Below are 14,482 nucleotides of genomic sequence, written 5' to 3'. Positions count from 1 at the left end.
CAGTTTTTGTTTTATTTCAAGTACTACACCTCATTTAAATACAAAGTGGAGAACTTCAGATCACTAATATTCAATTCTTACCTTGTATCTTGAAAAATATTCAGTAGAAGGGTTTTTGTGTCAGCATCTTCTTCTACATTTCCAGTGTAAAGATCAACAATTGAACGTTCAAAATATGGGGCCACCTTTGATAAAGCTCGAAGCTCAATTAAGTATAAAAAGTACAGATTCTTTAACCTTCTTGGACCTTCTCCCTTGGTTTCCACAGGATCAAAGCGGCGTTTAAATTCTTTCATATTAGGTCCCCAGCTAGGTTTGCCCCAGGTTTCTAAACAGAAAGAGAAATATGTAACATACTTTTAATAAATAGGACTTTTTTCTCTATAGAGAATATGTATTTCCCCACCGCAGTTTTTATACTAACAGAAGGCAAAATTTCTACATAAAAATTTAATTACCTTCCAAAAGATAATTTGCACACAGATGTAAATTGATACTAGCATGAAGTCCTGATATAAGCTTGTAAAAGACTCTTTTCTCCAGACACAAACCTATTTAGAAAAACATTAAGAAATCACATCCATTTAGATAACAGAAATACCAAGTCAAGAAGATTCATCACATAGGTTTATTTTTATAATTAAGATTCAAGGACATTAAAAATAAGTCAAGGGATAATATAAAATAATCAGATCAAAATTCTTGCATTAGAAAAGTAAGATTCTGACCTTAGAAAGGAGTTAACTGAATATGGTAATTTTCTCTTGCTGGAAGAGTAATATAGGCATTGTGAATGTACTTTATGCCACTAAATAGTAAACTGTAAAACAGTTAAGATGATCAACTTTATGTATATTTTCCCACACTAAAAAAAGCAAAAATTTTTAGAAAATATTCTTTACATAAAAATTTAAAAATAAATAAAAACACAAAAAAGCAAGTTTTAAGAATCCACCAGATGCAAAGCCATTAGTTTTTTCCCTCCATTGCCCCATCCAACAGGATTTTTTTTGTTTTGTTGTTTGTGCCTTTTGGGTTTGTTTGTTTTTTTTACCTCTCCCTGGGGAAAATGGGCTTTAATAGTGGACACTAAGAAAAAAACCTCACTTATTTACTGAGGGATTTTAAAATCTAAGAGTATATATGTGAAGATGTATCTATCTTCAATTTATTGTCTATGTTCTACCATAGATGGCTCTGAGGCAAGTAGCTTTTAATAGGAAAAAATAATCTTTTGAGATCTCATTCCCTAATTCAGAATTCTTGCTAGAATATTCTGGATCATGGATGGAGACCAAAAGATAGAAATTAAATTCAGTTTGTAACTTCCTCCTAAAGGATATAGCCAATTTTAAATGTTTACAGTACAAGGGATACAAACAATATGAATAAATTTGATAAAACATTAGGTACTGATTTCCTAGTAAAACTTTCAGTCAAACAACAAAATGATCAGATTTATAGTTGAGTTTCTTTTCCTTCCAACCTACTTCCCAATAAATGCCTAAAGACTAGAGAAGGGAAAACAGGCAAAGCAAAGCTGGTGAAAATTCATATGCCTAAAAAGGAGAACATGAAAAACTAGGAAGCAATTCAAATTTGTAAAGCCCACAAAGTCCCTTCCCTGAAACAGGTGATAGGGAGGAGGAAGGAGTGGAAGTAGATTTCCATTTATAAACCAAAAATTCAGTAAGTTAAGCAAAATGGTAATAGAATATGTGTCAACTGAGCACACGAACAAGACACACAACACACTTTGCAGGAAATTGCTGAACAGCTTTCCCTGTGTGCAGTCTGCCACTAGGACTGAGGCTGTCTCTGAACACTGAGGTCCAAGTAAAAGTCTTCACAGTCATACTCTTAGGTAACATCTGCAAAAGCTGATTTACAAATGCAAAATCCACCAACTTCTATTTCTAACAATACAGATCAAATTCAACCACCAAATTTAGAAAATGGTTCTCTTCTTTTGGATTTAATTTTATTCAAAAACATTTTCAGCAATTAACTTATAGGACACTGAGTTTTTTCTCTCAGAAAAGGGCAAGATTGATGGGAACAGTATTACCTGGCATTTGGACTAATTATTTGTTTAGTGATTTTCAAAGGAATTTTTACAGGCATTATCTACACTCACAGTGTAGGTAAGCTGAATGGCTAATGCCACTCTCACGCTCCAGAATAGGAAACTGAATCTCAGAGAAGTTGGCCTATTGCCTATAAATACTATGTATCAATATTCAGGGACTCCCACCAGTTGACTACTAGAAGAGTAGTTATCGCAGTACACCCTAGAATCCGACATTGCCCATAAAATTCATTCTCATCCTCTATTATCAATATTCAGTCTCTGACCATTTCTTTTAAGCTAAATATTCTTTTTACAATTTGTATTTCTAGAATAAAGTGTATTAAAACTAAGCATCTTCCACATAGGCTATTTATTAATATAATTCCCAGAAGTTTTAGCATATCAATAATGTTTGCCTTAATCATGGCCAAGATGTGCATAGTTCATTAAAGAGAAATCATTTTCAAAAGATAACATGACCAATTAACAAAGATAAAATAGAATTAACTAAGTTTAACTCTGTGGGAACTATGAGATTATGGTCATGAAATATCAATTTTCCTGTATCACTCAACTCATTTATCTTTCATTAACATATATTAACTTTTAGTTTCATAAATCAATGGCAATTTGGTAAATTTTTAAAAAGCATCATCTATCCTGTTATTAACCAAAGTTGTTATAATCTTAGAATGTTTCAGCTTTCTATTAATATCATTTTATACTTTCAACACAAGAAAACAGAAGAATGCGAAGTATCTAATTACTGGGATTTATACTGCTTTACCCTTTAATTAGACAAGTTTAGTTTATATTCACATGTGTACATATGTTTAAAACCTTTTGAATTCAAATTTACCTTCCCTCAATTTCCTATATTAAAAAACAATTTTATAATCATTACTAGAATTGCAGTTTGGATGACCAATTACACACAGAATGGAAATAAGACTACAGAGCCAGTTATGAAACCCCAATGACAGTATCTGCCTCATGTGTTTCTGTAATGCTGGTTTGAGGCTGATCAACAGCTTAAATTTTCAAGTAATTGTACCCCAAAATAATATAACACGTTATTTTCTTTCAAACACTGTCAAAATTAGTTGTTTAGATTATAAACCCTAAAACTGACCAAAATATTAAATAAACCAATACTTTTTTTTATAGGAAGCCAATAAATTTAAAATGCAGACATAGAAGTTTACCTTCTAGCCATGTGTAGAATGATTCTCCTTAAAAAACAAAAACATACACACACAGGATTGGGTTAAAGATCTTAATATTTAATCATTCACAAATTAGAATAAATTAAGTTTATAAAGTATTGTTTATGACATATTAAGAACTCTCTAGAAATGTCCACTGATTCATGGTTCTAGAAAATAAAACTCAAATATAATTTAACAACTTTTGGAGAATGTTCTTATGTATGGTATTTTGACTAGTAAAATTTTTGAGAAAACACTTAAATCAAAATGTTATGTAAGTTTTACTCAGTAGAAGTCTTAAACATCTGTTAAGTATGAGGGAAAAGAGTTTAAAAATCTTAAATTTGCTTTTGATGATGATAACCATAGCACTCTTTAAAAATTCCAGAAAAAATAGTCAATTATTAATACAATAATCAAATTATGAATTATTTCATTTTTCCTGAGCCAGTCAAGCTAGATATATTTCCTCAATTATAAGATTACTTAGTTTCAAAGGATAATTTAAGAATCCCTTAATTTTCAAGATAATTATTCAGAAAAAATGACTTGAATATGGAGAGACCTGACTTCTCTGTGTACTCATGCTAAAAGAACTATTTCTAGACCAATACTGTTCTGAGTGAAGAAAAACAACAGGCAGTCAGTAATGATCAAAATAGTAAATGCACTTCCTAAGTTACTTACCTTTATTTTATTTTAATTTAGAAAAGCAAAGCATGATAAGAAAAACTCAACACACAGATGAGCTGAGCAAGGAGTCTAGGGGATAAATTAGTGTAGAATTACTTTGCCTCCTTAGAGTCTCCACACTTTGCAAAACAACACAAAAACCTTCCTACAGATTCATCATTCAACATACTCTTAAAAGGATCATTCATCATTTCTCTCTCATTTATTCAAAAAACCCCAAATGCTAACAAAAAACTCTAGCTTTGTGGGCTCCTCAATAATCTGGTCTCCATTCATCTAATTTAAACTCCTCCCCCCCTATATATAACAGGGTCCCCCCAAACATGCTTGATTTTTCCTTTCTCAATGACTTTGGTCCATGCTATTTCCTCCAAAAAGCACACACTATCCAATTCTACTGGCCTAAATCTGTCCCATTATTCAAAATGTATCTCAATGCCGCCTCCTCTGGTAAACCTTCCCAGATCACTCCAGTGAGATATGATTTGTTCTACCTCTAAAGAGCTACATCACCTACTGTTTTTCCTATGTATGCATAGGACTTCCTTATCATTATTTTATGTGTAGACTTTATTATTATTTAGGCACAGTGTTATCATCCCTGCTATATATTGTCAGCTCCTAGAGGAAAGGCATTATGTTTTATACATCTTTCTATCCTACACAATGCTCATCACTGTGCTGTTGAACACAGATAAGTAAATATCCATTTGAAATAATTATTTTGGCTGTTTGGAAACACCTTATGACTGAAATTCATTCATTAACCTGGAGTACCCAATTATTGATAAATTAGTATTCATCAGATTAAACATTATAATGATAGAAGTGAGGTTTTAAATTACAAGTCCATTAGAAAATAAAGAAGTCACAAGACAAATTCCCTGGTAAACTATTTTGATCTCTCTCCATTTCTTCAGAACATATTCAAGTAGATTATAATAACCAGAAAATAGGGAACATAGAATGTGATCCTGATTTCTATCTGAACACTAAGGCAAAATGGTCTTTATACTTTAACATAGGATAACTCTACGTTATAAAAGAAACTCTTCTTTTTCTGTCACCATTTATTGGCAGCTATTATCTGAAAAAACAGGATAAATACTTTCTTCTGAATTAAATGAAGGACAAATCAATTTTTGATAGTTAAGAATATTTCCTCTATACTTGAAGCAAACACAAACACAAGAGTGTTTTAACTCACCATCATCTTCTCCTGAAAGAGAAAATAGACAGGATTTTAGAAAACATCTTATACAGTTAAAATTCTAATCCTTATTTTAATTATTTTAATTGGGATTAATTTAAAATTTACTATAAGTTAAACTATTAATTTTACTTGGTCATTGTGTAGTCATCCTGAAAATGAGACCTTTTAATAAGAATATGGGCCAAGAATGCTTCCAAATTCATTCTGTGAGACCAGCATTACCCTAGTATCAAAATCAGGAAGAAACTACAAAAAAATGAAAATTGCAGACCAATAACCCTGTGAATAAAGTTATAAAATCCTCAACAAAATATAAGCAAACCAAAATAAAAAATACATCAAAAGGATCATTAACCACAACCAAGTGGAATTTATCCCAGGAATGCAAGGATGGCTCAACATCAACAAATCAAGGTAATAAACCACATTAACAAAGGAAGGAAAAAAAACCTTATGATCATCTCACAATAGATGCAGAAAAAGCATTTGACAAAATTTGACATCCATGCATGATAAAAACTCTCAACAAGTGGGTATCAGAGTCATGCCTCAACACAAGAAAGGCCACATATAACAACCCCACAACTAACATCATATTCAATGATGAAAAGTGGGAAGCCTTTCTGTAAGTACAGGAACAAGAAAAGGATGCCTACTCTCACTACTTTTATTCAACACACTGGAAGTCCACTAGTACTGGAAGTCCTTGCTACAGCAATTAGACACTAAATACAAAGAAAAGGCATTTCAAGTTGGTAAAAAATAAGTAAACTTGTCACTATTTGCAGATGACATGATACTATAAATAGAAAACCCCAAAGACCAAAAAACTATTAGAATAAATTAATACAGTAAGTTACAGAATACAAATTCAATATACCAAAATCTGCTGCATTGCTATACACTAATAATGAACTAGCAGAAAGAGAGATTAATAAAACAATCCCATTTATAATTTCACCTAAAAGAATAAAATACCTAGGAATAAATTAACCAAGGAGGTGAAAGAACTGTACTCTGAAAACTTAAAGACACTGTTGAAAGAAATTGAGGGCAACACAAATAAATGGAAAGATATTCTATGCCCATGGATTAGAAGAATTAATGTTAAAATGGCCATTCTACCAAAAGCAAATCTACAGATTCAATGCAATCCCTATCAATTACCAATGGCATTTCTCACAGAACTAAAACAAATAATCCTAAAATTTGTATGTATGGAACCATAGAAGACCTCGAATAGCAAAAGCAATTCTTGAGAAAACAGCTAGAGGTATCATGCTCCCTGATTTCAAACTATACTACAAAGCCACAGTAGTCAAAATAGTAGGGTACTAGCACAAAACAGATCAATGGAACAGAATAGAGAGCCCAGAAATAGACCCTTGCTTATATATGTCAATTAATTTATGACAAAGGAGGCAAGAATATACAATGGGGGAAAGTCAGTCTCTTCAATAAATGGTGCTGGGAAAACTGAACAGTTACATGGAAAAGAATGAAACCTGACCACTGTCTTAAGCCATACATAAAAATAAACTCAAAATGGACTAAAGACCTAAATTCAAGACCTGAAACCGTAAAACTCCTAAAAGAAAATACAGGCAAACTCCTGCTGATTGGCATCAGCAATTCTTTTTCTGGATATGTCTCTCCAGGCAAGGGATTCAAAAGCAAAACAAACCAGTGGAACTACATTAAACTAAAAGCTTCTGCACAGAGAATGAAACCATAAACAAAATGAAATGGCAACCTACTGGATGATATTATCTGATACGGGAGTAATATCCAAAATATATAAGGAACTCATATAACTTAACACCAAAAAACCCCCAAATAATCCAATTTAAAAATGGGCAGAAGACCTGAACATTTTTCCAAAGAAGACATACAGATGGCCAAAAGACACATGAAAAGACATTCAAAATCACTACTCATCAGGGAAATGCCAATCAAAATCAAATGAGATAGTACCTCACACCAGTCAGAATAGCTTGTATCAAAAACAAGAAAAAAAGTGTTTGCAAGGATGTAGAGAAAAAGAAAACCTTGTGCACTGCTGCTGGGAATATAAATTGGTGAAGCCATTAAAGAAAATAGTATACAGTCTCCTTAAAAAATTATAAATAGATACAGCATACAACCTAGTAATTCCACTTATGGATAGTTAACTGAAGAAAACAAAACCACTAATCAAAAAGATAAATGTACTCTTATGTTTACTGCAACATTATTTATATGGCCAAAATAAGGAAGCAACGTAAGTGTCCATCGACAGATAAATGGATAGAGAAGATGTAGTACATATATTCAATGGAATGTTACTCAGCCACAAAAAAAAAAAAAAGAATGAAATCTTGCCATTTGTGACAGCATGGGTGGACCTAGCAGGTGTTATGTTAAGTGAAGTTAAGTCAGACAGAGAAAGACAAATACTATGTGATTTTACTTAGATATGGAATCTAAAAAAATAAAACAAACAAACAGAATAGAAATAGATTCATAAATACAGAGAACAAACTGGTGGTTGTCACAGGGGAAGGGCCTGGACTATAGGGGAAATAGGTGAAGGGGATCTAGCAGTACAAACTTCCAATTATAAAATAAGTCAGTCATGGTGATGAAAAGTATAGCATAAGGAATATAGTCAATAATATTGTAGTTACTTTCCATGTTGATGGATGGTAACAATACTGATCATGGTGAGATGTCATAATGTATATAATAGTCAAATCACTATATTATACAATATTATATTGGTTTCAGGTGTACATCAACTATAGTTGAATTTTAAAAAGTAAAAAAAAAGTACCTTTAAAAAAAAATAAGTGATCAGATTATTCAGCTATAAAAAAGAATGGAATCTTGCCATTGTGACAACACGGATAGACCTTCAGGGCATTATCTAAGAGAAATAAGTCAGAAAAAGACAAATACTGTATGATCTCACTTACATGTGGGATCTCTAAAAACAAACCGACCAACATCACAGATACAGAGAACAGATCAGTGGTTGCGGGAAGTGCAGGGTTGGGGGTGGACTGAAAGAAGTCAAAAGATACAAATTTCCAGTTATAAAATAAGTAAGTCCTAGATATGTAACATACAGCATGGTAACAATAGTTAATACTGTACTGCATATTTGAAATTTTTAAGGGAGTAGATCTTAAAAATTCTCATCATGAGAAAGAAAATTCTGTATGTATGGGGACAAATGTTAACTAGACTTATTGTGGTAATCATTTTGTACCATATACAAATATCAAATAATTAGGTTGTACACCTAAAACTAATATAATGCTGTATGTCAATTATACCTCAATAACAAAAATGTTTTAATTTATATCCTTAAAAATAAAGTGATCATAAAAAGTCCTGCAAGAATACGTTCCAAACTCTGTACTTATGAAACAGTGTGTGGAGGTAGGGTGAGGGGAGTTACTTTGTATAACTTTTATATCATTTCAAGTTTTATAAAATCTTGTGTAATAAAAATACTTGAGTTGAGAATAGAAAAGTTATGAGGTAAAAGTAGTAAAGACAAAGGATAAGCCATGCACACCTCTTTCATTATCCAATTCTCTTCTCCAGGCAGTGTCAGAATGAAGTTGGGGAAGAATATCTGCCACATGGTGATAGAGGGAGCATCTAAGAGAAGTCCATTCATTCAACCTTTCTGCATCATTTTAGTTCTCAGAGATGCCTAAAGATGCAAATCTACACCAGGAAATTCAAGTTCTTAAGTCAATCCTGGTCTAAAGAGAACATCAGAATGCTAAGTGGACTACAGGGCTTTTTGGCCCCTTGTTAAGAACAGATTGAGGGGATGCTCCATAGTTATATATTGAGTGAACCTCCAACTGCCTACAATAATGCTGTCCCACAGAAATCTAAAGTCAGTCAGTCATATACATAATTTAAAATTATTTCTAATACCCACATTTAAGAAGTTCTAAAAATTCAATGGTATGTGATGCAAAGATAAAATAGTCCTGCTGAAATAATAAAGTGCTGTTTAATGACAATAAACTAAAATCAAATAAAACATAAAATTCAGCTACACTAGCTACATTTCATGTGCATAATAGTCCGATGTGGGAAGTGGCTACCTTCTTGGCCAGTGCAAGTTTGGAGCACTGCTGCAAGCAAATTAGCTTTCTGAAACCTCTCTATGCCCTACGACTCCAAGTATGGTACATGGATCAGCACCCTGGATATGACCTAGGAGCTTGTGAGAATCCTGATTTTCACCGTGGACCTACACAATCAGAACCTGTATTTTATCAAGGCTCCTAGGTGATTTGTATGCACACTGAGGTTTGAGAAACATGTTATGTCCCATTATTTCTCAAATTTGCCTAAATACTGGGAATCATCTGGAGAATTAAAAAATACCAATGCCTAGGCCTAAAACCAAAGATAGTGATTTAATTGGTATAAGATAGGGCCTGGGCAGCCAGATTTTAAGAGTTCCTTAGGAAACCTCTGGTATATAAGTACTGGTCATATATTCTGACTTATTTTACATAAAACTCTTAGTTTAGGGCCTGACACATATCAGGCACTCAGTAAATGACAATAATTATATAAAACATGTAGAAGTCTTGAGACTGAATTTATCTCCCACTTTTGATCATTCAAATTAAGCAAAATATAAAATAGTTGAAAATTTTATCCAACTGTTTTGTTACAAAAAAATTTTGTAAACAATCTTTAAAAGCATGAAAATATGAAAAAACCCACCTCGGCTAGGTGCCAGAGGATTTAAAGGACGATAAACTGATCTAGGCCTGAAAAAGAAAGCACAAAACCCAACATAAGTTGGCTTGACTTTTTATGTAATCTTTTTCCAACAGAAACACATACTCCCCTTTCTCCACCCTCACTCAGACATTCCTCCTCCTTCCCCTACCCCCTCCAATTACTTGAAACAGTTTTCTTCATAGATGCTGTTCCACACTCTCCATGCAGAAGACCCTTTATAGCCAGTGTAACGCTCTGGGTTCAGCAAGAGGTCTACATATTGAGCAGCTGGAGATCTCTCATCTGAACAAGAAACACTTCATAAAAACCATGCATATTTCACCACTTACCTAAAATTTAGCATCACCAAATAAACAGGACTATTGAAAGGTTAGAGAAAGGCTACACTTTTCAAGTAATCTCCAACTTACATAGCAGCGTGATCAGCACACTTGTGACTGTCCCTGGTCCAGGGTTTCTAATAACTTGCATTTAAAAGAGGAAACAATTCCTCCTTTCCTTTGGACACTCAGTGCTCTCTTAATATAATATCCCTCACCTTATTAATCATTTCCTAAGTTTTAACCATCCAGAATTTTAAAGACCTAACGGAATGGAATCATAACCTCTTCTTATATTTTGATTTCTTGCCTATGCATATACCTACCTAAACACATATGTGGAAAGATGCTTATTTTGTTAGCACAGGTCATATTAAAAATAGAGATTTCCCTGCTACTCTCTACTTTTGACATTAGGTATATGGCTCATTAATTTTGTGATTCAAATTTGATCATTTATAGAATTACACAATGCTTTAGTTTAAAAAGTACCTTATGAATTTATTTTTACCACTATTAATATATTGAAGTGTTCTTCCCCCCCAGCTGAGTAGGTCCAACTTCAAGAACTTAAGGCAGTTAAAATTAATATTTTCTGTGTTGAGAACTAAATTAGTATTTACTAGGTCTCTACTATTTGCATATTTTAATAAGAGATCTCTGAAGCATATAAAAAGTAAAGAAAAATTGTCTTAATATTAAGGCTTAACATTTTGAATGGAAAAAGGCACGTGCTTTCATACCTATAGAAAAATGAAAAAGACTATGCTTCATAAATGTATGATCTTAATATATATAAACTTAAATGCTAGGTATGTTAGCACACATGTATGTATTCCCTTATTTATCTGCTTCCTACCTTTTGGTGTCATGAGATTAAATCAATACTATATAGACACCTAACTTAAAATATTAGCCAAATATGGTCCCTCCCCTTTCATTACCTGATAGTACTTTCTTGTTAGCCACCATATCTACTGGCCAAAGATTAAGATTATCCAAAATCATTAAGGGAAAATGGCACCCTGATCCATGCCTTCCAAGAACTACATGGTACTTTCATGTCGGAAGAAGAGTACAAAGATACCCACAACTTGTCATTACTAAATGAGTTGTACCTAGCTTGCAGACAAAGGAAAGGTGATTTTGAAGAATACTGACTCTACTTCTAGCCCTAACATTATGGATTCCACTATAAAAGTTAAGGCACAGAAAACAGTTAATTTACAGATAGATGAACAGAAGCTATCCACAGACATAGATTAAGACTTGAAAACAACAAATTTTTTTTAAAAACTTGATTTAAAAATATACATTCAAATTATTAATTAAAAGTCTGGCTTTTATAGTAAAACTTGAGCAGAAGTTTACAAGTCACTAGTTTCTGTTACATATTTTTTAATTTCTTTTGAGCTGTTCTTGATTAAATTCATTTGAAAAATTGATTCAATTATAAAATTTTATAAGTATTAAACATATAAATATATATTCACTGACATATATGTATACATGTATGAAGAATGTGTGTGTGCACATAAGCCTACCATATGTAGGGACATCTATGAATGCACAGACTGGCCTAGTATTGACTTCTTTGTCCAACAAAAGCAACAACTGATAAAGAAAAACAATCAGATTCAGATACTAAAGTACAATGACTTAAGATATATTTTAAGGGAGCAGAAATTCACAACAGTAAAATGGATTACATCAATTTGTAATGACTTAAGTAAAATTTGTATTCACAGTGTTCATAGTGTGTCGTTCTCCTTAATTCAATTAAAAACTTTAAAAAAATTTAATACTTTAAAAAATCACATAAAAGTTAGGTTTTTTTAAATTACAAGAAGTTAGCAACTACTATGGCAGTTGAGCAGTTACAACAGAGATCATGTGGTCCACATAGCCTAAAATATTTACCACAGTCCATTTACAGAAGAAAGAGTTTAGATAAGAATCTCATGCCATCCAGAGGCAGAAATGTGAGTGGGAAAAAGCATTCACAGTTTGAGTTACATCTATAAACACACCAGTCCTGGTGCCCTTTCTTACCCCTGGGGTCACCTGACATGATTTCAATTGTTTCTAAACTTTAACTTATTTCCATTTGTACAGCTGTATCATTCATTCAGATAATTATCTCTGGATCCCTATTATATCCTCCTCCCAGAAAGTTTTCTTTTCTTCCCCCCTCTACAAAGCTGCTCTAAAGGTGTTCTTTCTACTGGTCATGTTAACCACTACCTAAGGATGCAAAGAATTTCCATTGAATCAAAATACCTAATTCTGGGAATTCAAGAACTTGAACTAATATTTTCTCTTTCTTCTCAAGTATACCTTTTTCCCAATTGAATTTTTTTTCCCACTGTCCTAATCTAATGCTAGTGTTAGGAAGCTACACTGTATTTCCTACAATATATTAGATACTCCTTCCCCCCTCCTAACCCAAAAATCTCTTAAAACAGAATGGTACCACAGGCCAAATTAGCATGTAGGCTACTTGCTTTTGGATGCCAATCAGAAATATTAAGTAACAGACTCAATATTAAGCCTACACAAACTCTGTCTCAAATTGCTACTAGTACTAAATCACTGTTAAAACATAACTGAGTTGAGGAGAATCTAATTTATAAGCTTCCCATGTAATTTTGATATACAGTGAAATTTAGAAACTACTGTTTCAAAGAATACTTAAATTTATTCATGAACACGTTTTCAGGAAAAAGTAAAAGTAAAACTCTATCACACTATTGGGTTCTTTATGAACCAACTACTTCATGCAGCAAATATTTATGGAGTATGTACCCTGTCCAGGCCCTGTTCTAGGCACTAGGGATGCAAGCAGTGAACCAAAAAGACAAGGCCCTATCCCTCAAGTAGTTCACAGTGTAGGTAGAGAAGACAGACAACAACTGGAAAAACTAACATGTTATGCACTCTTAATTCTTAATGCTCTGGGAGCAGGCAGCTGTACAAAGACAAAGAGTGAGCAGTGGTTAGAAAGAGGTGAGAGCAAGCTTCTCTGATGATGTGACATTCGAGAAGAAACCTGAAGCAAAGGAAGATGCAAGCCATGCATAAAACAACCAAAAAAAAAATAGGGGTAGAGAGAACAGCTTACCTTAAACTGCTGAATTATTTAAAAACCTACTATTTGATCTATAAGGATCATCTTCCTTTAAAATAAAGATAGAACAACAAAACAGCAGAGAGCAGGGGCATATGGATATATTCCAATAAACTGGAGTGAATATTCTTCATATTTTTTGTTTTATTTTAATCCAATGATTTTAGATACCTGAGATAACTAAACAATGACTCTAATGTTATTCTGACAACCTTAAAATTGGCAGATATATATCACTGGGACACACATAAACATTACTACCCACAGGGGTAGTGCTAATCCTACTAGTAGCATGGTTTTTTAAGTTTAAGAACTATACAAAATATAAATATTACTAATTATTTTCATTATATAATCCTAAAAATCTTAAAGGATGTTTATGTTAATTCTTATAGAATATCCCTTCCACTATTACAATTTAAAAAGCTAATGTTAAAAAATTAGTTGTCATTATTTATACTGATGACAGGTAATCAGGCACATCAATTTAATTATGCCAAGTAATCTCTGCAATTGAGTTTATTTATTAAATAAAATATTAATATTAAATAAAAATAAAAATACTAATAATACTAAGGTAAAAGGTGAAGGCCATACGATTTAATAAGTTTTTTATTAAATACTTTAAATACATATGAGAAATATATATTCACATTTACTGTATGAGAATATATAGCAATAGAAATGATTTTTTAATTTGAAAACCTGTTAAATGAATACTACTGAAAATATGTATTTTAATCAAAGAATAGGTAAGATGAGAAGTTGGGAAGAAATGACTATGATTGTTGAACAATCAATTATAATTAGAAAGACAACCAAAGAACAACTGAGAGAGTCAGCAATGATATGGGTACTTGGGTACAATGGCTTTGATAAAATCTTTGCCAACTCCAACTATAATAATACAAGTATTTTATTAATTGCCTGTTATTATTATTATATCCAGATACCCAAAGAAACTTGCTCAGATTAAAAACTTTTGCTGAAACCATATAACTATAGTAATAAAAACCCATCTCACAGCATCTTTTCAATCTACCATACTACTGTAGCTCACTGTAACTTATTCCAATACAGACTGGA

General features: G+C 32.5%; 2 protein-coding genes across 3 annotated transcripts in view; one reads left to right on the top strand and one right to left on the bottom strand.

The window, feature by feature from the left end:
- GPR137B (G protein-coupled receptor 137B) overlaps window positions 1-9,884 on the top strand; it is a 74,059-nt gene extending 64,175 nt beyond the window's left edge. The window contains exon 7 of one of the 2 annotated variants that reach the window (XM_037007311.2): window positions 8,777-9,884. In XM_037007311.2, the coding sequence (XP_036863206.2) occupies window positions 8,777-8,791 (15 nt within the window). In that variant the 3' untranslated portion in view covers window positions 8,792-9,884. The remainder of the gene's footprint in view (window positions 1-8,776) is intronic. The other variant, XM_073241260.1, reaches the window with a different exon arrangement.
- Window positions 1-14,482, bottom strand: part of ERO1B (endoplasmic reticulum oxidoreductase 1 beta) — a 62,658-nt gene that overhangs the window by 10,668 nt on the left and 37,508 nt on the right. The window contains exons 7-12 of the mRNA XM_037007312.2: window positions 10,111-10,231; window positions 9,929-9,975; window positions 5,180-5,191; window positions 3,277-3,303; window positions 459-551; window positions 82-328 (exon numbers count right to left, since the gene is read on the bottom strand). Of these exons, the coding sequence (XP_036863207.2) occupies window positions 82-328; window positions 459-551; window positions 3,277-3,303; window positions 5,180-5,191; window positions 9,929-9,975; window positions 10,111-10,231 (547 nt within the window). The remainder of the gene's footprint in view (window positions 1-81; window positions 329-458; window positions 552-3,276; window positions 3,304-5,179; window positions 5,192-9,928; window positions 9,976-10,110; window positions 10,232-14,482) is intronic.

The sequence above is a fragment of the Manis javanica genome, chromosome 7 (assembly GCF_040802235.1).
Source record: "Manis javanica isolate MJ-LG chromosome 7, MJ_LKY, whole genome shotgun sequence".
NCBI lineage: Eukaryota > Metazoa > Chordata > Mammalia > Pholidota > Manidae > Manis > Manis javanica.
Note: the sequence above shows the minus strand (reverse complement) of the source record. Positions and strands in the feature narration are given on the sequence as shown.